The 22040-nt window shown below is 48.2% G+C and overlaps 1 protein-coding gene across 7 annotated transcripts in view; it reads left to right on the top strand.

The window, feature by feature from the left end:
- The window catches only part of Pcnx2 (pecanex 2), a 171424-nt gene that overhangs the window by 115753 nt on the left and 33631 nt on the right, over positions 1–22040 (top strand). For all 7 annotated transcript variants that reach the window (XM_048800374.1, XM_048800377.1, XM_048800376.1 and 4 more), the window contains 2 exons: positions 7362–7420; positions 11229–11444. In XM_048800374.1, coding sequence (XP_048656331.1) covers positions 7362–7420; positions 11229–11444 — 275 coding nt within the window. The remainder of the gene's footprint in view (positions 1–7361; positions 7421–11228; positions 11445–22040) is intronic.

Below are 22040 nucleotides of genomic sequence, written 5' to 3'. Positions count from 1 at the left end.
CACTTACCTGGGCCAGGCAATCAGGCAGAACAGAAAGGCACCCATAGGGGAAAGGAAGCAAAACCATTTCTATTCACCAGATGACACTGTGTCATGATAAGAAGCCTGAGAAAGCCACAGGCAATGAGAGGGGACCATTGAATTCAGGACTTTGCTAGATACAAGATGAACACACACAAATCAGTTATATTTCTATATTCCTGCAAAGAACAATCTGAAAATGAAACAAAGAAAACAATTCGGTTTACAACAGCATCCACAGAACAAAGTATTTAGGAATGGGTGAAGTAGAAACTGTCCTCCGAAGACCGGAAATCACTGAAAAGACCAAAGACACAATGACTAGGAAGACACCCCTGTTCATGAATTGGAACACTTAAAACTGTGAAGAAGGCCGTACACCCCCAAACTGATCTACAGTTAATTACTGTCCAAGTTACAACTGACCTGTCTGCATATGTAGCCAAGCTCATCCTAAAATTCATATGGAATTTCAATGGACCTCAAATAACCAGCCAACCTAAAACAGCAGGAAAGTTGGAGGACTCAGACTTCTGGGCTTCGAAACTGACTACAAAGTTACAGTGTTACTACAAACACTGCAGTGTAGACACGAAGACAGTCCTACAGATCAACATAATGGAATTCCGGATTCAGGGAAGAACCTATATATGTGTGGTGAACCGACTTTTCACAGGGTGCCAAGATCATTCAGTGGGGGGTGGTGGGGGCGGGTAGGACACCCTTTTAAACAACGTGATCCTGATGCAGAAGAATACAGTTGTGTCCTTACCTCACACCATACACAAAAATGAACTCAGAATTGATCAAATACCTTAATGTAAGAACTAAAACTATAGAACCCTTAGAAGAAAGTATAAGGCTTCACAATTTTCAGTGTATCCTTTGATGAGACACCAAAGGCACAAGCAATAGAGAAAAGTCAAATAAATTGGACCTCATCCAAGCTAAAAACTTTTGTGATCAAAGACACTATCAAGAAAGTGAGAAGACAAGAAAATCAAAAATAGGCGTCCAAACAAAAACTGGCGCATGAATGCTCATGGTAGCAGTATCTCAGCTGACGAAAAGTAAAAGCAATTCAGGGCAGTCAGCTGGCAAACGGCTGCACAAAGTGTCACGATCCTTACAATAGAAAATCACTCTACTACAGAGGGGACTGAAGTAATGACACACTCTAACACCCGTGGACCTTGAAAACAGCACTGTGCACCTAAGACGCTGGAACCAAAGTCCCACCATGTTGTGATGCCATCAATGTGGAATTTCCAGAACAGACCGATGAGGACAGATGGGCACTGGAGCAGGTGTGACGTGAAGTGACTATTTACTGTACAAACTTTCTTTGGGGGGTAATGAAACTGATCCAGAGCAAACAGTGGTAATGGCTGCACGATATTATGAATGTTCCATAAGCCTCAGTCACACCCCAAAATGGACATGATGGTGAACTCCAGCCAGTTGGCCTTGCCACGATGGCCCCTTCATTATGAGAGCCTGCTTGGTGAGCCCCAAAAGCACACTTGGTGGGTCTTTCTCCACTCTGCTCCTCAGTCTGTGTGTCCTTCCTCAGTCTTCCTCTCTGCGGCCCCTAGGGTCCTGGATTGGGTACACTCCCACTTTACTCCCTTGAAACTTTACTTTACCTAATGTGGGGTGTTTGCCTGTCCCACAGTTTAGCTTCACCTGGATCTAGAAATGTGACTCTTTTGCACCATAGTCATCCAAAGGGCTGGCCTGCAGTTTTCTGTCTCCACCCTTTTTCTTTTCCTTTTGCACTATGTCTGGTTTTGGAATCAGTTGTACCATTTTCATAAAATGAGCTCGGCCATGTCCCCCACCTTCTGTCTGCATAGTACGTAACTGATGTCCTTTCTTAAATAGCTACAAAATATCTTGCAGGAATTTTGATGAAAATCGTGGAAACCTTTACCTCAATTTGAAGAGAGTCAATATATTTACTGTCTTGAATCTTCTAATCTGTGAATATGACATTTCTCTCCACTTGTCTTCTTTAAGTTCATCACATTTCTGTGTTCTTTAGCATAAAAACATCTATATGTTTGTACTAATTCACATCTATTTCCTTTTTAAGTTTCAATAATTGTAAATATATTATGTTTTTAATTTGGGTGCCCATGTGTTCATTATTAGTGACTAGAAATACATTTCATTTTTGCATGTTTATCTTGTACCCCGAAATCTAACTGAACTCTAGGAGGTTTTGATTGGTTTTGCTTGTTTGTAGATTTCTTGCAATTTTCTATGAAGACAATCACGGCTTCTACAAACACATATTATTCTGTTTATTCCTTCCGAATGCTGGGCTTTGATTTACTTTTCTTGCCTTGTTGCACAACAGAACTTCCAGCTCTTTGTGAATAACAGCAATTAAAGAGGACAGCCTTGCAATTTTCCCTACTTTACGGAGAAAACATTTTAATCTTTCACAATTAAATACAGTGTCAGCTCTAGGGTCTTAGTAGGTGAGGAAATTCTTCTCTGCTCCTATTTTTCAGAAAGGATTTTTAGAAATGAAAATCATTATAGATTTTGTTAACTTCCTTTTTGTATCAGTTTACATGATCATACGATTTTTCTTCTTTGGCCTGAAAGTATGGTCCATTACAGTGACTCATTTCTGTATATTGAACCAGCCTTGGGACCCTGGAATAAACTCCACATGGTCATGGTGTAGACATTTAGGAATCTATTGCTGAATTTCATTTGCTAATACATTTTAAGGACTTTTGTATCTATATTCATGCAGGATATTGATTTGTAGTTTTATTTTTTTCATACTACTTTTATCAGATTTTGGTATCAGGGCAGTCCCAGCTTCATCAGATGAACTGCAAAGCGGCTCTTGGTCTTGTAATTTATGGGAGACACTATAAATCACACAATTACTATCTGTAATTGGTGCTCTTTCTTTTTTTTTTAATGTGATAAAATTTTCCAGTGAGGCTGTCAAGACTTGGAGATTTATTTTGAGGTGGTTTTTAATGATCACTTAAACGATCTTAAAGTTACAGGGCTGTTTGAGTGATGCACTTCATACTGGGTTGATTGTGGTAATAATGTGTTTTTTTTTAAAGAATTGGTCCATTTTATTAAAGTACCAAAATTTATGCTTATGAAATATTTGTACTATTCCCTGCTGTCTATTTCCATATCTGTAGGGTCTGCAATAATACCTGCATTACAGATGTTGATCATTTCTGTTTCTTCTCTTGTTCTTTGTCAGTCTTACTACAGATTGGTCAATTTTATTAATATCTTCAGAGTGCTCTCCTTGTTCTTTGATTCTTCACTGTTCCCAACTTGTCTGCCATTTTCATCTTTGTTTCCTTCCTTATACCACCTTTAGGTTTATTTTGCTGTCTTTTTTGGTAGGTTGTTGAGGTGGAAGGATAGACTAGGGGTCTGAGGCTTCCCCTCCCTCCCTGGTGGCATGAGTTCTCCTCTGGGCCGTGTGGGCTCTGTGTTCAAGTGGGGAGAGCTGCCTCACAGTGAACCTGCTTCTGTGTATACTTTATTTTTATTTTCTTTCAGTCTAGCACATTTTCTTTCCTATTGAACCTTTACCTTTGACCCACGGATTATTCAGGATTGTGTTATCCATAGTGTTGTCTTATGACTTATGACTTCGTGGCTTTGTCTTTATTATTTTATAATCAGACCATAGAGTCATGTGTTTGAAAATAAAAAATTAACTAGAAAGCAAAATAAACCATGAAGACAGTGTGACACCAAATGAAAAGATCTTAATGTGGTACCTTGAGAAACGGAAAGTAAGAGAATGAGAGAAAGCAGTGGGCAAATGCATAGAGATCAAAGCCCCGGCTCTGGTTCCGGTTAAACACAGATGAACTTGAGCAGCTCCATTAGGATCCAGGACACTTTGCAATGCTAAAGACCAGAACTCACAAAGAAGAAAATAACTGTGACTATAAATGCTTTAAATAAAATAGCAAAATTCATGGAAAAAAAAAAGAAATTTGACAAAACATAGAAACAGGACAGAGGTAGAGAGATGTTTGTGTTTCTTAGCCCGGGACCATCATGTGCCCAGAAGTAGGTAGGGACATGAAGGCCTGAGAGATGTGACTCCAGCACGCACTCGCTGTGGGACATGCCTCCTCAGGACACTGGGACCGCCCTTGTGCGGTCTCCAAGGCGCACAGTGGTTCCACTCTAGAGACGACCAGCCTCACTGGCTCTGCAAGAACTGACGTGGCTGCTGGTGGCAGCGGCATGAAGGTGGACAGCAAGCCTGGAGGGCCGGGTGCACTGTCCAGCTTAGAGGAGGTGGACCTTCCCCTGGCACGCTGGCCGCCTTCCTATTGTCGGGATCCCCCTAAAGTGGTCCTGCCCATCAGTGAGTCCACCATCCATCCTTAACCCCAGGTTGGTCTGCTATGTGGAGAACCCAGCGAACCCCTCACTCCAGCAGTCACGGTTCCTGGTCAACACCCAGGTATCAGAGTCGTACCACGGAAGAAAATTACTGTTGAACCATTCAAGTCGCCTTCATGAATCTGTTTGAGAGCAATTTGGCCTGGGGGACCGACCAGGGTGGAAAGGCCAACTTGTAGGCAGGAAGCCCTCTCGTGGTGGGGTTGGAGAGGAACCTAGCTGCCTTCTTCTCTGGAGAGACCTACAGGGAGATGGGCCTGCAGCCCTGGGGACAGCCTTGCCCAGCAATGCGTGGTGACTTTGTCAGGCAGGAGCTGAGAAGATGGCACAGCAAGCATGCCTGATGCCCTGTGCTTCCCCTGAGATCAGGGGTGAGGTCCAAAGCCCCCGTTTCCTCCCTGAGCAACAGATCTGATGTAATGCGACAGGACAGTTAAGGCAGAAATCCAATTACTGAGCTAATTAGCACCTTTGAGTGGTAAGCACCAGATTTACAGGAGGAAGGCTCTGGAGTAAAGCTCAAATTACCCAGGATGGCCGGCAGCCCACCTTCTGAGAGGAGACGCGAGAGCCAGAGGCCCTGTGGCACAGCCGATCTGTGGGTCTTCAGAATTTAGTACAGTGCATTCCAGAAAGGCCAGAGCCCTCTGAAAGATAGCTTTCCAGTGGACAGGGTTTTAGAAGGTGTTTTCATTCCCTAAGGAGTTTGGCAAATGACTTTCTTTTGGCTCAGTCCCACTTCAAAAATTGTTTATTCTGCTGCTGAAAATTCCATTTGTCCTAGGTCTTAAGGTGAAATTAAAATTCCATTTAGGGACTAACCATGCAGGCATGGGATTTCAGCCTTCATTAGACAGAATTTTGTTGTTTGCTTTATTTCCTGACACCCTGGGCTCTCTTATTTTCAAAGCTGCTATGAGGTAGCTGGAAGGAGCCCGGAGCCCTGCGGAGCAGCGTGCTGAGGTCTCGGCCGTGGTGTGCCACATGGCAGAATTGCCCTCTCTGCCCATTTTGGAGTCTTGTCTACAACCAGGATGTTCTTCAATGTCTGGGGAAGACAAGGAAGGAAAGGGATTCTTTTTGTTTGTTTGTTTTCTGATGACAAGCCTTTTCATTTATTCAAATTATAATTCCTTCCAAATATCTGTTATTCTGTTCTGATTTCCAAGAAACGAGTTCACAAAAGACCTTGTTCCGAGGTTTCTTCTTGTTCCCTCTCTTGACAAATGCTAGTCACCCATTAAGTCACTTGCAGTTTGCCAACCAATGTATTTTAACACAAAGCCAAGTGTGCAGCACTGGTGGCTGCTGGCCTGCCCTTCCCAGCAGATACTGTGGGATAGGAAGCCTCAGAAGTAGCTTTATCCTTTGTTGAGTGACCACAGTTGGGATCCGAGCGCTCACCCTCCTGCTGTTTGGGGTCTCCCACGAGCGGCGTACAGACAACCACGCAGAAACGCAGGATGTGGCATGGGTCTGGGCTCCTGGGCTCTGGGTCCAAATCCTGGCTTGACCGGCCAACAGATCTGTGATCTGGGGCACTTTACCTTCTGGCCTCAACTTCTGGGAGACTGGTTATTTGATGCCTGGAGCATGCAGAGCAGGCCTGAGACGCACCCAAGGGCTGCTTGCATGGGTGAGAGCTGCCTGTTGTTGACATTAGCAACCACAGGGCACCAAAGGAGAAGCACAGGTGGGGTGGGGGGGCGATGGAGCCCAGGGCAAGCAAGCCGCACCCAGAGCAGAGGTCAGGCAGCGTCCTGAGGAAGTGCTCTTACACTGAGAGTGGGGGGACATGGGGTCCAGCAGGATCATGAGCGGAAAGATAAATGAGGGCCACACATGCAGGGAAGGCTGGGGCGTGTGGAGGGGATGTACTGGAAGCCCAGGACTGGAGCCCAGAGTGCACGGCAGGGCGCTGGCAAGGGGGGACCAGGAGATTGAGCCCAGGCCCTCATGTATCAGGGGCCGGCGAGTCCTGGTCCAAGTGAGGCCCTGTGGTCGGTGCTGCTGTGTCTTGGAGAATGTGCTCTCCTGCTGGTCTGATGGTGTGAATTTGCCACTGTTATTCCAGTGGAGTATCCTGAGCCTCGCAGGCTTGACAGCACTTCCATGTTCCACCCTTGACAGGACAGGACCACCCTCCCCGTCGGCTAGAGAGGTGCTCACAGTTTCTCCAAGCAGAGCAGGCTGAGGCATCTATAAGGGGCTTGGAGATGTGTGGCAGTCGAGGACAGGTGACATTCTGGGATACAGTTGGCTGGCCGCTTCCATACAGGAGGGTATCTGGAGAGACATGACCAGCTGCTTCTCAGAGGCCTGGAGTGAGTAGGCTTCTCTCAGGAGCAAGGGTGGCCATGGCCTGAGTGTCTTCCAGAAGCTGTGACCCAGGGCCACTGTCAGGCTTGAATAGGGGTCAGTGTGTGTCCTGCTGGCCACTTGTCACAACGGCTACAGACACTGTCTTCTTGTTTACAAGAGCTAATTCTTTATTGTCGTTCACCCTCAGGAAGGTCTTGAACACTGTGCCCAACTCACGAAGGCAGGTGCACAGTGTCACCTGCTTAGCACCACTGTATAGACCCCACCTGGACAAAGCCCTGTGGGGACGCTGCCTCCGGTTAACAGCAATAGCTTTCCCTGCAAGCTCTCCCTTGCTTTCACTCTGTGGGTCTGTGCTCAAGAGGGAACAAGACGTGGCCATCCCCAGAATCAGGGCTCCCTCTTCTCCCCTCCACCTGCCTCGGACAAGTCGGCCTCATCCCCAGCTCCCCTTCTCCCGCAGTGCAGTCCCAATTGAGCACACCTCCAGTCCGTGGGTGCTGTCTCCTCAGTGTGTCCCACCCACCGTGGGGCTCTATAGGGGGCCTCTAGCATGGAGGGACCTAACATGGCCTTCTTCCCTCTTGTGGTCCTTCTAGTACAAGGCGAGTGGACAATTCCAACACAAGACTGGCCGTCCAAATCCAAAGGGACCCAGGTAAGATCTTTCCTGCCCTCTTTTCAAGGTCGCTGTGTGTTGTTATATAGACAGCTCCTGGAAGAAGCATTGAGTGCACTCTTATTGACCATGGAGGGGACCATGCCCACAGGGAAACTCTGCCAGCTGCAGAATAGACTGAGCAAGAAGACAGTCACGTCCTGACTGGGTGTGGAGGTGCGTTCCTCCGTCCTTCAGATCCATGGGTGCTTGGTCAGTGCTGACCGATGCTGCCGGACATTCTGTTTTGTGTGTGGTAAGCATCACACACAGGCTCTAACCTGGTGTGAAGTGCAGACTATTTGACTGTCTTGCCTTAGTCTTTTTTTAACTCTTCTATCTCTTCTTTCCTCTCAGCAGAATGCTGATTTTAACTGAGGTGGAGATATATATATACACACACTGAAGATTGAACCCAGGGGCACTTTTCCCTGAGCTATGTCCCCAGCCCCTTCCCTTTTTTTTTTTTTTTTTTTTTTTGAGACAGGCTCTCACTAAGTTGCTGAGGCTGGCCTTAAACTTATAATCCTCCTGCCTCAGCCTCCCCAGTCACTGGGACCTCAGGTGTGTGCAGCTATTGTGGATATTTTTATTGGTCTCACTCTCTCGGGGTGACTGGGACATGTGGCTGGCTGTCACTGCTCAGCATCATGATAGTATTGGGCTGCATATTGCTCACCTGTGAAAAGATCAAAATTTAGAAAACAGTGAGCTACTATTGTTTCACGTCACTGGAAAATCAAAAGTCATCGTGTCAAACCATCCCAAGTCAGGACCCTCTGTGTTTGAGCTGCAAGTAGATGATCAGTGTAACAGTGGATCTGAAAGTACCTGGAGAGACAGGCTTATTTTTGGTACAACTTTAAGTAAGAAGAAGTGGGGAGGAGGGGCAGAGACCCAGCTCTGGGGTGCAGCTGTGGGACTCCAACATCCCGGGGTGTCCACGGCAGGCACAGGGACAGCTGCACAAGCACATCATGCTTTCAGTTAGTTTTAATTATTGTTTCATCTGCTAACTATGCAGATGTGCGGTCAGTGTATTCTAAGATGGTGCCCTGAGTCAAATATCTACTTTTAGTGGTTTTAATTATTTTATTTAGACGCCCGAACAGTTTGATACTTAAAGGCTCATTTTCTCCTTCAGGTCTTTCCTTTAAAAGTGCTAGAAACTGAAAGTAATCTTTAATTAGTGTCTGAGGATGCCTGCTGATTTATCAGGGACAAGCCGGCTTCCGTGTCCCGTGCACAGAGTGGCAGGGAAGCTTTGTCAGCCTTGTGGCCAGCTTGGCCCACAGCCGCGTTCCCCTGCCAGCCATCGTCATCTTATAAATGCATCAGTTTCAGTTCAGCCTTTAACTGTCTTGAATGCCCAGCAAGGACATTCATTACCCAACAGCATCCCCACACAGACTTTCTAGAGACATGGATGTTCTTCCTTAGGTGGGTGCACTGGGCATCATCACTGCCCAACCTGCTGTCCTGCTTGTGTCCACGCACAGAGCAGGGTACTCAGCCGACTGCAGTCTTTACTCAGACTTCCCAGAACCTGTCTCCACTGCAGTATACAACACAGAGTGAACCTGACTCTTACTTCAGGTGTCTCCTCTTTGAGGCAATTCTATGCCTCTCTGGCTTTCTGGAATTTCTTCCCCAAAGAAAAAAAAAACACTCTAAAAACAGAATCTCTTACTCCTCTCCCAGACTTCCAGCTGCTTCTTATACCCACAAGACCAGGAAGACGGCCCAGTTTATCTAGTCTTCTCCTAAAAAGCTTCTAGCCTCCTCTGGACAGATCCCAGAGGGGAGGGAAGCAGTCGGAGCCCAGCAGGGAGGGTGTGGGAAATGCACGGCGCTTACCCCCAAGCCTCAGCCTGCAGCCCTGGCCTGGCAGGGTGTTCCATCACCCACCTCCCTCCTGCCCCTTCTTTCCCCTTATCCCCCTCCTAAGTGTCACCATCTGCCCAGTTACAACACCCAGTAGCACTGACAGCACTGACCCCCCGTGGATGCAGAGCTAGAGCACTCAGCCACAGCGGGGCGGAGCAGGTGGAGCATGCGGAGGTGGCTGGGCCAGCTTGGAGGACAGCACCCCACCCAGGTCTCACCTTCACACAGCTCCTGCTTGCAAGCATTCCCAGTGGCTTTACCCGTAGTCACCCCCAGGACATAGCCCTTCAGCTGACAAGTGGCTAAGTGAGCCACTATGTGCCCAGCAGTACACCCAGCTGTGAAGCAGAGCAGACCTCCAAGGTATACAGCACAGGAGGTACACAGCAAGGGGCAAAGCACGGGCCCATGTGGTGCTCACATGGTGCATGCTTTCCTCGGACTCCTGGGGACACCAGAAAGGTGCCCTCTATAAAGTGTTCCTAATTAAAATGTATATGCATATTTAAAACAAACGTAATATAAATCATATATATGATTTATATTATAATGATATGTATCATATAAAGCATAGAATTATATGTAAACATAGCTTGCATACAATGCTAATAATAACTGTATTCATGTATGATAGCATATATATATAAATGGGTGCTGTGTAGTGTCTATAAATTATACCTCAGTGACGTTGATGGAAACAGTGTCCTGGAGGTGCCTGATGGGCATTTCCTTGAAACATTTCTCTAGGAGACCCTAGAGAATGCTCTGCGGCGTCACCTGTTGTTCAACAGGTATTTAGTTAATTCCTACCATGAGTTGCAAATTCTTCCAGGACTAGGATATGAAAACAAGCAAATTCAGATCTAGACTTCTCCTCACTGAAATTGTGGGGCAGACAAGAAATTAGACACTAATTGAGTAACCGAAAACCCACGTACACACAAAGCAAAAGCACAGTGGTGTCAGAGTAGTAGGCTACAGTGCAAGAGTCCACGTACAGGATTGTCCTGAAGTGATTGGGCTGATGTCTGAGGAGAGAGCCACAGGTGATAATCCAGAGTGGGTGCCAGGGCAGCCCAGGCAGGGCCATGTCCCCCCAGGTCCAGGTGGGAGGGGAGAGACCCCCAGCTGGAAGTTTCGTGTGCTGGGTGTAAGGGTGAGGAGAGAGACAAAGACCAGACCACAGTGACTTGTGTGGCCCTGGGAGTGAGCCTGCCCAGGACAGTCCTAGCTCTTTCCTGTGAATGATGAAGTTCACAGGTCAGGCTGAGAAGTTCTGTCCATCTTAAGAGCATTGAGAAGGCACAGGAATGGGCTGAAGGGGTCCTGGGAATCATGCTCTGCTCTTCAACTGGAAAATCTGGTTCTTCTGCAGGGTTGGGATGGGATAGCAAGTCCCTCAAATAAACAGAGGCTGCCCACAGCAGAAATATTGGTAGCTTGACTGAGCTAGGGGTATCAGAGATGGAGAAATGTACAAAGATTCAAAAAGTATTTAAAGTGGATGAAACAGGAGTGGAAAGAAGTGTGGTCATGGCTAACTGGGTGGTGGTACCAGCCACTCAGATGGGATCGTGGACAAAGGGCACCCACATGGACACATGGAAGCTGAGCAGCACTGGAGACCCCCAGAGAAGGTGTTAAGTACAACAGGGGTGCACAGGCTGGAGCTCAGAGACCTCAGTGGAGGCAGGAATCTGTAGGGCACTTGCATCTAGATGGCAGTTCCATCCTTGGTGTGGAGCAGACTGCTTCAGAGAGGCTAGAGGGGTAATAGTGTCCCTTACATCCACTGAGGGGGTGAAGAGCAGGTCTTCAAGGTGTACAGGGAGTCTGATTTGGCCTTATTCCAGGGACAGACCTTTTCCCAGGTCTGAAGGCTCCGTGAGCACTCACCTGCTGTGTTCCTGTCTGCCTGTAGGGGGCGATGACAACAACCTCAATTCTATCTTCTATGAGCACTTGACAAGGACCCTGCAGGAGTCACTCTGTGGAGACCTCCTTCTCGGTCGTTGGGGCAACTATAGCTCTGGAGATTGCTTCATTTTGGCTTCAGATGACCTCAATGCTTTTGTGCACCTGATTGAGATTGGCAACGGGCTTGTCACCTTTCAACTTCGAGGACTGGAATTCCGAGGTATGATTCCTTCACTGCGGGAGATGTTGGCACTCGGTGCTTGAACTGTGGTCATGCAGAGTGTTAGTGAGAGGCCACCAGGAAGAAGGGAGAATTGAATGCCAGTCCCACTGAAGGAGAGCTGGGGACCTAGTGACCATTACCTTGAATGGGAGTGTTCTATGCAGGTTAGCCCAGCAGTCAGGGGACAGTGACCTGAAACTTAACCATGCCTACACCTGGGGATAAGCAAAGCAGAGCCCTGGGTCTATCTTGGGGAGAATCCAGAAGCACCAAGCGGAGGTTGGCACCCCTGTCTGCAGGTCATCAGCTGGACCTGCGGTAGAACCTGGTGCTGCCAGTCACAGGGGCCGGGGCTGTCCTGCATCAGCCAACTCATTGGAGCAGGGCTGTCACTCCTATCTTCCACAGAGGGAGAGTGACGGTAAGAACAGCTGCCACAGAGTGAGGTGTGATTCTGAGGATTTCACACCAGTGAGGGCAGCACACGCGTGGCCATTGCTTTGTGGTTACCACGTCTCCCTGGCTCCTGAGTGTGACCCCTGGAGCTGGAGCAGGTGGTGGAGCAGGAGGGGTAGCAGCCGACACACTTACCGCAGCAAGTGCTAGTAAGGAAGGAAGTGGGGGTGGGACGGAAGGCCGCTGCAGAGGGTGAGGGTGACGGGGCCCGCACTGCAAGGAACGCGCCGGAGGAGAGTGGGAAGCATGCCCAGGGTAGGGACTGACATATACTGAATGTGTGCATTGGGCAGCACCAGGAGGACAAGGGCCTGGAGCTGACCAAAGCAGGGGCCACAGTGACACCAGGGGCAGCTGGAGGCGGGCAGTGGGCCATCTCGCAGCCAGGGCCTGGGAACCGTGAGGAATGCTGCAGGGGGAGAGGCTGGACCCCTTTATGCTCTGGAAGTGCTTGCTGGCTGTCCGTGGGGTGTCCAGGGAAGCCACAGAGAAAGCAGGACGTGGAAGGCTGCTCAGGACTGCACCGCCATCCCCCAAGCCTGAGAGGAGGGCGGGGAGAGCTGAGACACTGGGAGGTGGACACAGCAGAACTGAACGCTGGGGTGCAGAAGAGGGGGCAGTGCACTGCCAGTTTCTAGATGGAGTGTTTCCGTGGGCAGAGGGGCAGTGTTTTTGCTGCTGTGACTAAAAGACCTCATTAGAGGAGGAAATGTCTATTTGGGGGCTCATGGTTTCAGAGGTCTCAGTCCACAGACAGCCAGCTCCATTCCTTGGTGCTTGAGGTGAGGCAGGACATAATGGCAGAAGAGTGTGGCAGAGGGAAGTGGCCCACATGATGTTCAGGAAGCAGAGACTAAGGTCAGCTCACGAAATACATACCCCAAAGCCATGTCCCCATGCCCACCTCCTCCAGCCACAGCCCACCCACCTTCAGTCGCCACTTGGTGACTCCCATCAGGGGATTCATGCACTGATTGGATAGCAGTGCAGTCCTCTGAACCTTCTTGCACTGTCTCACACAGTGAGAGCTTTGGTGACACCTCACATCCAAGCCATAACAATTCCTAAATAAATTTGTATGAAAGATAATTTTTGTTCCAAAGTGGTTGGTCTGTTTCAGGTGTGCGTTCTGTGCATCTGTGACCCGCAGGCATCGGAAGAGGGGGCTGGGTTGAGGGCTGTCAGGCAGGGGGCAGAATCCCAGAAGCTGGGTTGCCCCCAAGTTTAGGCAGGTGCCAGGGAGTGGAAGAGGCAAAACCCCGTGCGATATGCCGTAGATTTCCCTCTGAGCTGGATTCCTGGAATACAAGGGAAGAAGTTTGAAAACCAACCTCTCTGAATATGAGCTATAATTTCTATCACAAATCCTTGTCTTTTTTAGCCCCATTAGCCCACTTGACAAGTCTCCAAGTTTAAAGAGTCCAAAGCTAATTAGATGCCAAAGTTCACAGAGCCTCTCTGTCTTCCAGCCCCTGTCCTACTCAGGTCCTTCTTGACCTGTCACAGCAGACATCTGGTCCACCTCCGGTAGTTTCCTCTGGCAGCTCAGCTTCTGCAGGACTGAGCCGCAGAGCCACGGTGGCCTGCTGCCCACCATCGTGAGGGCCGGCCGAGCTTCAGACTCTCCCTTAGGGTCATGAATTGGCTGCATTCAGCCTGCAGACAAGCCAACTGGAGGGCCCAGGGTGCCATGTCTGGGGCTGACTGCCACCCCAGGACCTTGGGACTCCTCCACAGGGGGCTGTCCTGGGTGTCTGACGATTCTAGAAGGGAGCAGGGGACACTGCAGGGCCTCCTGAGGTCCAGCCTCTGGGACAGGTGCACATTTGTGCCACATTCCAGTGGTCAGTCATTCCCAGGGACAGCTCAGGTCCAGGCGGGGAATGTCCCTGTCTCGTTGCCCTGTGGTGTGTGGCAGGAGGCGTGTTCCCAGGGGCCACCCCAGCAGCATACCATACTCCCTGGGCTTCTCAGGTGGGATGGGAGGAAGCAGTGGTCATGTTGGGCGAGACTGCCGGTCTCTGCCATGGCTGGTTGACCTGACTTCTTCCATCCAACCACCGTAAGACTGTCCCCTGGCTGCAGGGCCACTTTGGCACAGTAATGATGTCTTGAGGTAAAGAGCCAGCAAACTCGCCCCAATCCCACTTGCTCTCATGCAGGATGTTTTCTTTGACCTAGTTCCAGGCTTGTGGTGGAACGTGGGGACTTTAAAAAGCGCATAGTGGGCTGTGGCTGTGGCTCAGTGGTAGGGCGCTCACCTAGCATGCCTGAGGCACTGGGTTCGATCCTCAGCACCACATTAAAAAAAATAGATAAAGATATTGTGTCCATATACAACTTAAAAAAAAAAAAAAAGCCTGTGGCTTGACAAGATCTAAAGTGTGCCTTGGTTTCAGGGAGAGTCCAGTTGACCCAGAATGACTGCTCTGCTTTGTCTGCAATATGGACTCCAGTATTCCCACGGGGCTCTGTTGACTTGGCCTCCTTGGGCATTGTTCTAAGTTTTCTTTTCCACATTTTGCTTTTCTTTTGAATTCCCTATGTCCCCAAATAGCAGGCTTTATTTTGGTAGAATTTAATCTATTTCAGCACAGCCCGAGGCAATCAGAGTACAGAAAGGAAGCCTGCTTAGAGGAGCCAGCAGGAACGAGCCTCCCTGGCTCTCTCTCTGCTTCTCCTGTTTTCCTTTTGTGGTGCTGGAGATGGAGCCAGGGCCTCTCACACACCAGGAAAGCGCTCTGCCACCTACCTATACCCCAGGCCCTGACTGTGTCTCATAAAGTAAAAAATATGCCCTAGAGAAAGGCCAGTTCCTGAAGCAGTGGGCCAAGAAAGTCCCCTTGTCTTTCTCCCCTTGGTGACGCACACTGTCAGTAGGAGTGGTTAGCCACAGCTAAGGAAATCAGCTCTCACAGACTTTAGCAGAAGGGTTTGTGGGGAGATATGTCTGTCAAAGGACTCGGACTTGGGAGCAGGTTGGCAAAGCCGGCTGGGCAGCCACTGGGCAAATGCCATGTCTAGAACCATACTGCCGCTGGGAAGGGTCACATCTGCACCAGTGGAACCAGGCCCTGCCCTCACATCATCAGCACCATGAGCCGGGACACCGGATACTGCCATCCCCAAAATCTGGATGGAAGAGCCGTCCCTGCTGCCACCTCCTTCCAGAATGTGATCCTGGTGACCTGGCCTCTCTGTGTTGCTAGCTCATGAGGCACAATCTGGAGTGAATGTGTCAGACTGACAAAGACAAGGTCACATGTATGCCCTGTGGGTGCACAGGAGACTTTGATCCTCGCCACAGCAGATGGCCATCCCCTCTCACCAAGACATACCCACGAGATGCTGGCTGCTGTCACGGTAGTGTCTGAGTCCAAAGACAGGTAGATACTTGCTTTGCATTTCACATGGAGTCCAGTCAGGGAGTGGCTGTGGTCAGCAAGGGCATGGTCCATTCTACCCCAGCAGGGATCCTGGCCAATGGAGGCTCCGCCTGCTTCTTAATGCTGTGCTTTCAAGGCCATCTCACATATGAGTGCTGAGCTCACAGAAACCAGAGGACTGAATGGAAGATGTATAGGCCAGGCTTGAACCATGGATATCACGTTTCCATCTACGTTCTGTTGTCCTCAGGGAATTGATGGGCTGGGGAATGCTTTTCAACTGAGCACCCAGGAGAAACAGCAAAAGGCTTTGGGGAACAGCTGCGGCACTGTGCATGGTTTCCCAAACATGGACTGGAAGCTTAGATCCTGGGCAGCCCAAAGGAACAACCCAGTCCACGGCATATCCTGCTTGGATTCACTGATGCTGTAGTGAGTAATTAACACAGACTCAACATCAAGAGCACAAATGAGGAAGATGTGTTTTTCTATTCTCTTTTTAGTCCGTGTATTCCAGAATAGAGGTAAAGTCTTTTCTTGTTAGCCTAAGAAATCAGGAGTGTAGTCCTGCTGCCCTTGGGTTCTTCTGTGTTACCTGCCTCCACCTGGCTGTGGAGCCTCCAGGGGGAACATCATGGTTGATCATCAGCTTTGACTCTAAGCCCAGGTGACAAGCCACATGAGAAGGCCAACAGGCTGAGGCACTAAGTTCAAGGTTTTTCAAAAGGAATGGAGTCCATTGGATGATAACCCCAGTTGACCATCTAGAGCCGGTGGACACAGCAAGGTGGAGGAGACAATCTCTTCAATGTGTTTCTGTCCTTCAGCCAGTTGGGCCCCTGTGTGGCGGGAGAACCCCTATCTAAGCAGAGGGTGAGAATGAATGGGCCCTCACGGCTGCCACAGCAGGCTGGGTGATTGAAGATGCTGGGTGAAGAACTAAGGATCAAGGACAGGAGCAAAGAGCCAGAGGAAAAGAGCTGGAAATGTGGAGGGGTTCTGAGGCTAACGTTAGAGAGGAGGAGCCACGGGTGGTGTCCAAGTCCAGGGTCCTCTGGGGAGGCAGGATGGAGGGAGAGAGGGAGGGAGAAGGGGAGGGAAGGGACTAGCTAAATAGCAAACGAATAGGGAAGAAGAAGGTCACTGTGTTTCAGAAAATCCATTTGGTTGTTGAAATTTTAAAAATAAAAGTTGTTTTTTACCAGAACGTGGTCCTAAATGTTAGTGTGGTCCCCTCTGTGGAACACTTCTAGATACTCGGCCCCAGCAGCCAGGGAACCTGTGCAGCTCCTGCAGGAGGGACATTGAGAGCAGAGTCCCAGCTCTCAGTACACACAGCATCCCTCGGCCTGGGAAACTCCGACCCCGGATCTGCCCTCGTCTGTGTGAGATGATGTCAGCCGTCTCTGTTGGCAAACACCCCAGAATCACAGGCCTGGGGTGATTCCATGTAACTTCATCTTACCCACAGCTGATGCAACCCAAAGCTTTATCTTACCTGACCAGGGCTCTCCTGCTCATCTCGGAACTATCTAGAATCCTCTCTTCTCTGTGGCAACTTTCAGATTATCATGGAGTCCCTGGTTCTTACGTCCACATAGCTCGAGGAATCTGTTCAGTCCCTGGCTCAAAACTTTACCATCAAATACGCTCTCCATTCCGAACTCCTAAACGTGTTTCTCTTAATTTCAAATTACGGGACCTGTTGGCGGGAGAGACGAGGCCAGGCTATCTGGATAGCAAGTCTGGGAAGAAGGTGGACTTCCCATGGGATGTGAAGCAGTCTGCACTGGAAGGCTCTTGGAGAAGGGAGCCAGGAGGGACCCCACAGGGAGGAGAGTGGAGAGCGCTGGTTTGTCTCACCTGCCCAGGGTCAAGAGTGGGCAGTCACACTAGTCCCAGACAGGGTGACAGTGCTGTGCACGCCAACATGCCATGCTGTGCTTCTAAGCTGCCCAGTGAGGACAGATGACTTGGTTGATTTCATTTTTTCTATGAACTGGTTAAAAAAAGTAGGAACATTTTACTTGGGATTCATCAAGTCTCATTAGACAGCGTGTAATAAAAGAAAAGTACTCATCTTAAATTCTAAGAATTTGAATTCCGTCCATAGGAAAGTCTCCTTTGAGAGCCAGTGTTCTCATTCATAGAAGGGGAAATTGCATCTGCATAGCCAGGTTGCCCTGTGCATTAAATGAGATGCCAAGACATCACTGTTTATTTGACGTTGACAAATGTCACATAAATAGATGCTGTTGTGAAATAAAAATTCTTGGAGAAAAACAGTGCTGTGTGATTTAAAGGTATTACAGCAGGTTTAAAATCTAGTTTGTGGAATGGGTCATAGGGAAAATTTTATACCTATGGGCAGATCTTAAAGCAAAATGAGGCTCCATGGGGTATGAAATCATAATAAAAAAATCTCCGCTCTGCTCACCAGAGCAAACAAGTTATGAATTATTCTAACAGGCTCCGTCTTGCTCCTATACTGCACTCCAGACCACACACTTCCCCTGGGTTCTCAAGGTCATATTTAAGGCTCCACTGTTGCAGAAAGACGGGAACTGGATCTCGGCAAGACACCGCTCACAGAAGTAATGCAGGACAAGCCTGTCCTGTCCTTGTTCCACGACCTTGACCATGGCACTGCACTGTCGGGGCCAATTTCCCCGTTGTTAAGACTGGATTAATTTCAAGAGCATGATTATCGAGTAGGTGCTGAGCAATTAGGAACAGGAGCACCCGGCAGCTGCAAGCTGGCCATGATGATGGCAACGGCGTGGCCAGCAGTGGAGAGATGACCGTCCAAGGCAGGGAGGAGCTCAGCTTCCTGTCCCCTGCCCTGGTGGCTTCGAGAGACTGCAGGCTCTGGAAAGTTAGTATATATATATATATATATATATATATATATATATATATATGTATATTTTTTTTTTAAATTTTATTCCTACTGAAAAAATCTTAAGGTAGATTGAGAGTCTTTGAAATATAAAATTCTTTTTAATATTTTATTCTATTTTTTATTAACATGCATTTATTGTATATGGTCACGGGGTCTGGCATGGTATTTCCAAACATGCGCATAGCCGGCACGGATCAGTCCAGTCTCCCCTCCCACCCATCCTCTGGAAATCACTGTCCTACATCAGGTCACCGACTTCCAGCTCCCACTTATGAGGGAGAGCATCTCTTTGTGTCTGGCTTCTTTCATTTGGCACGATATCCTCCCGTCCATTTGTTTTGTTGCACATGACAGGATTTCATTTTTGTAGCTGAGTAGTATTCCACTGGAAATATACACCCCATTTTCTTTGCCTGTTCATCTGTTGATGGGCACCTAGGCTGAGTCCATAGTTTGTCTACTGCTTGTAGTGCTGTGGTAACCGCGATGTGCAGGAATTCCTCTGTGAGCTGACTTTTTGTTCCTTTGGATATATGCCCAGGAGTGGGATAGCCGGATCACAGTGTAATCCTATTTTTAGTTTTTGAGGAGCCTCCATAGTGACCGTGCTAATTTACATTGCCCCCAGCAGAGCATAAGGTGCTATTTCTCTGCATCTTTATCAGCATGTGTTTTTTTTTTTTTTTTTTACGATAGCTGTTATAACAAGTGCGATAGCATCTCATTGCAGTTTTGATTTGCATTTTCATGGTGGCTAATGACACTGAGCATTTTTTCATATATTTATGGCTATTTGCATTTCTTCTTTTGAGAAATGCCTGTTCTGCTCTTTTGCCTCTTCTTTAATTGGCCGCTTGCTGTTGGTGATAGTGCTGCTGTTAAGGCCTTCGAGTTCCTTATGTATTCTAGCCATCGATCCTTGTTCAGATGAATAGCTGACGGATATTTTCTCCTGCTCTGTAGGTTTCCTCCCCGCTCTGTTGATTGTTTCCTTTGCTGTGAAGAAGCTTTTTAGTTCACTGTGATCACATTGGTCTCCTTTTGCATTTGTTTCCTGTACCATTGGATCTCTCCAGAAAATCATTGCCTGTACCAGTATCTCCTGTGTTTTTCCTAGTGGTTATCTAGTTTCAGGTCTTGCAGCTGGGTCTTTGCTCCATCTTAAGTTGGTTTTGTGTATGTGGGAGCGAGCTGCCAGGTTTCTGTCTTCTGCATGGGGATATCAGTTTTCTCAGCACCAGTCATCGGTAAGGCTGTCCTTATCCAGGGTGTGCTTTGGAGCTTTTGTTGGAATGTGTGGATTCATTTCTTGAATCTCTGTTCTGTTGCACTGGTCTGTCTGTCTGTTTCTGTGTCAATACCGTGCTGCTTGGTTGTTATGGTCTCTGGTATCTTGAAGTCAGCACTATCACGCCACCTCCAGCTCAGCTCTTTTTATTCAAGAGTGCTTTGGCTATTTGGAATCTGTTGTGCTTCTATTTGAAGTTTAGGATTGTTGTATTTCAGTGAAGGATGTCTTTGGTATTTTGTGCGGGTTACACTGAATTGGTAAACCACTTCAGATAGTATGGATATTTCAACAATGCTAATTTTTTTCAATCCATGAAAATGGGATTTTCCTTTTTTTTGTCTTTCTCAATTTTTTCATTAGTGTTTTGTGATTTTCAATATAGAGGTCTTTCATTTCCTTGGTTAAACTTTTTTTTCCTAGGTATTTTTTTTATTATTATTTTTGTAGTTATTGTGAATGAGATTGATTTCATGGTTTCATTCTCAAAAAGTTTGTTATTGGTGCATAAAAATTACATTGATTTTTGTATGTTGATTTCGTATCTTGCAACCTTCCTGAATTTACCCATTTTGGTGGAGTCTTCAGTTTTTCTGTATAGAGAATTGCATCTTCTGCAGATTGTGATGTAGTGACTTCCTTCCTCTCTGCATGCTGTTTCTTTCTCTCTCTTGCCTAACTGCTGCAGCTAAAAACTTCCAGTCCTATACTGAATAAGAGTGGTGAGAGGGGAGACCTTGATCTTCTTCCAGACCTTGGAGGAAACACTTTCAGCTTTTCCCCATTCAGTACGAAGTTGGCTATGGGTCTGTCACATAGATATAAAATCCTTGCTGCAATGATTCCTTCCAAGGAATGAAATCTGAGCGATCTAACACAGGCAGGGAGCTCCCCTGACCCAGGGAGCTGAGGATAGAGGACCTGAGCACTCTTTAGATTCAAGGATTCTGACCCAGGGAAGGAAAGTCTCCCTATGACATGGAAGATGCAGAAGTCTCACTGTGACCTTGAAAGTGACAACCATTCAAAACTTTTTAAAGTCTTTCATGACATCATTTCATTTGTTCCCAAACAGCGCTTGATGTCTCTGATCCCAAAAGGCACAGAGGCTTAGGGCTCTACCTTAGGGGTGTTATGTCCCCCCTCTCCCATGAGCCTTCTGCCGTGGTGCTGGGATGCAGCTGACAAGGGGCCACCAGAAGGCTGGGCCTGAGCCCTGCCTCACACATCTGCACTTCCAGCATGAAGCGTGAGTCCTGGCTGCGGGGATGAGCTGCTCGGAGCTCAGCATGACCCTGCGGTAGCCTTGGGCAATTCGTGGTCTCAGAAGGAAACGCATTTATGTAATAATCTATCTCACACACCCCAACGTATGTGCCTGTGAATCCTGCCCGCATTTTTAGAAGTACTGGCTGCACCATAGCTGTGGCTGTGTCCACCGTGCAGTCAGGAGGCCTGCTTGTGCTTCCTCTGTCCTATGACTCCCCTTCTGGTCACCATGCTGCCTGGTATGTAAGACACCTGCTGCTGGGCTGAGGAAGGCAGTGACCACTTTAAAACTCAGTTCAAATGAACGTCTTGGCAAGACATTTTGGAACAGTAGTAGATGACACTAAATGTCACCGGTGGATGGAGTTTGGGGTTCTCTGTGGATTTCAGTTAGATTCTCTGGACAACTGAGGTTGTTTGGAGCACCCATATCAGAGAGGAAGGAAGCTCAGGGAGCCAAGAGGCTCCTCGTCAAAGTGTGCTGTGCATCTGGCTTAAGATGAGGTTCTAGCTGCAGGTGGCGGATCCCTGTAGATTCTCAGTAGCCTTTCTACTGCAGGGCACCAAGGTCAAGGTGCCCTTTGAAGTCCCCAGCACTCCATCATCTCCCTTAACCTCCTCTTGGTAAAGCCTGCCCCTAAGTTCCAGTCCCCTCCCTTTCACCTGAAGTGGGACAATAGCGACTGATTCCCCCATCACCACTGTGTTCCCAAGTCCTCTTTAACCTTGCAGCCTGCAAGGGAGCCTTTCTTGGGTACCTTTTCCTCTACATTTCCTTGGTACATGAATATCCCACCACCTGCCTGTCACCTACAGACATTAGGCTTAGATGTCTCCTGCGCTTTCTGCCTTGACCCCTCACACCCTCTTCAGGGATCCTGTCCTCTGGCCAAGGCTTCTGAGCCAGGCAACACCTGCCACAGGGTGGTGGGCGGCATTGGTCTTTTGACTTCCCGTCTTTCCCAAGAGAACATCAGCCCTACTTCCAGCTTGGCCCGTCAAGTGTGGCTTGACCACTACACAAAGTAGCCACATGCCCAGGCATATCAGGGAGAGACATCAGCAGTCCCTGCCACCCACCACACCATAACTGTCCAAGCTAGGTAGGGACTTTGGTCAGCGAGAGATGCTGTAACAAGTGTACCACAGAACATATGGCCTAAGCAACAAATATCTCCTCACAGTCCCAGAGTCTGGCAAGTTCAAGATCGGCCACCTTGATGGCTTCTGGGTTTGTGGAGAGTATCTTGGTGCTATAACCTCACTTGGGAGGTGAGAGTGGCAGAAGCAAG

The sequence above is a fragment of the Marmota marmota genome, unplaced genomic scaffold, assembly GCF_001458135.2.
Source record: "Marmota marmota marmota unplaced genomic scaffold, marMar, whole genome shotgun sequence".
Lineage (NCBI taxonomy): Eukaryota > Metazoa > Chordata > Mammalia > Rodentia > Sciuridae > Marmota > Marmota marmota.
This window is presented reverse-complemented; position numbering and strand designations above follow the sequence as displayed.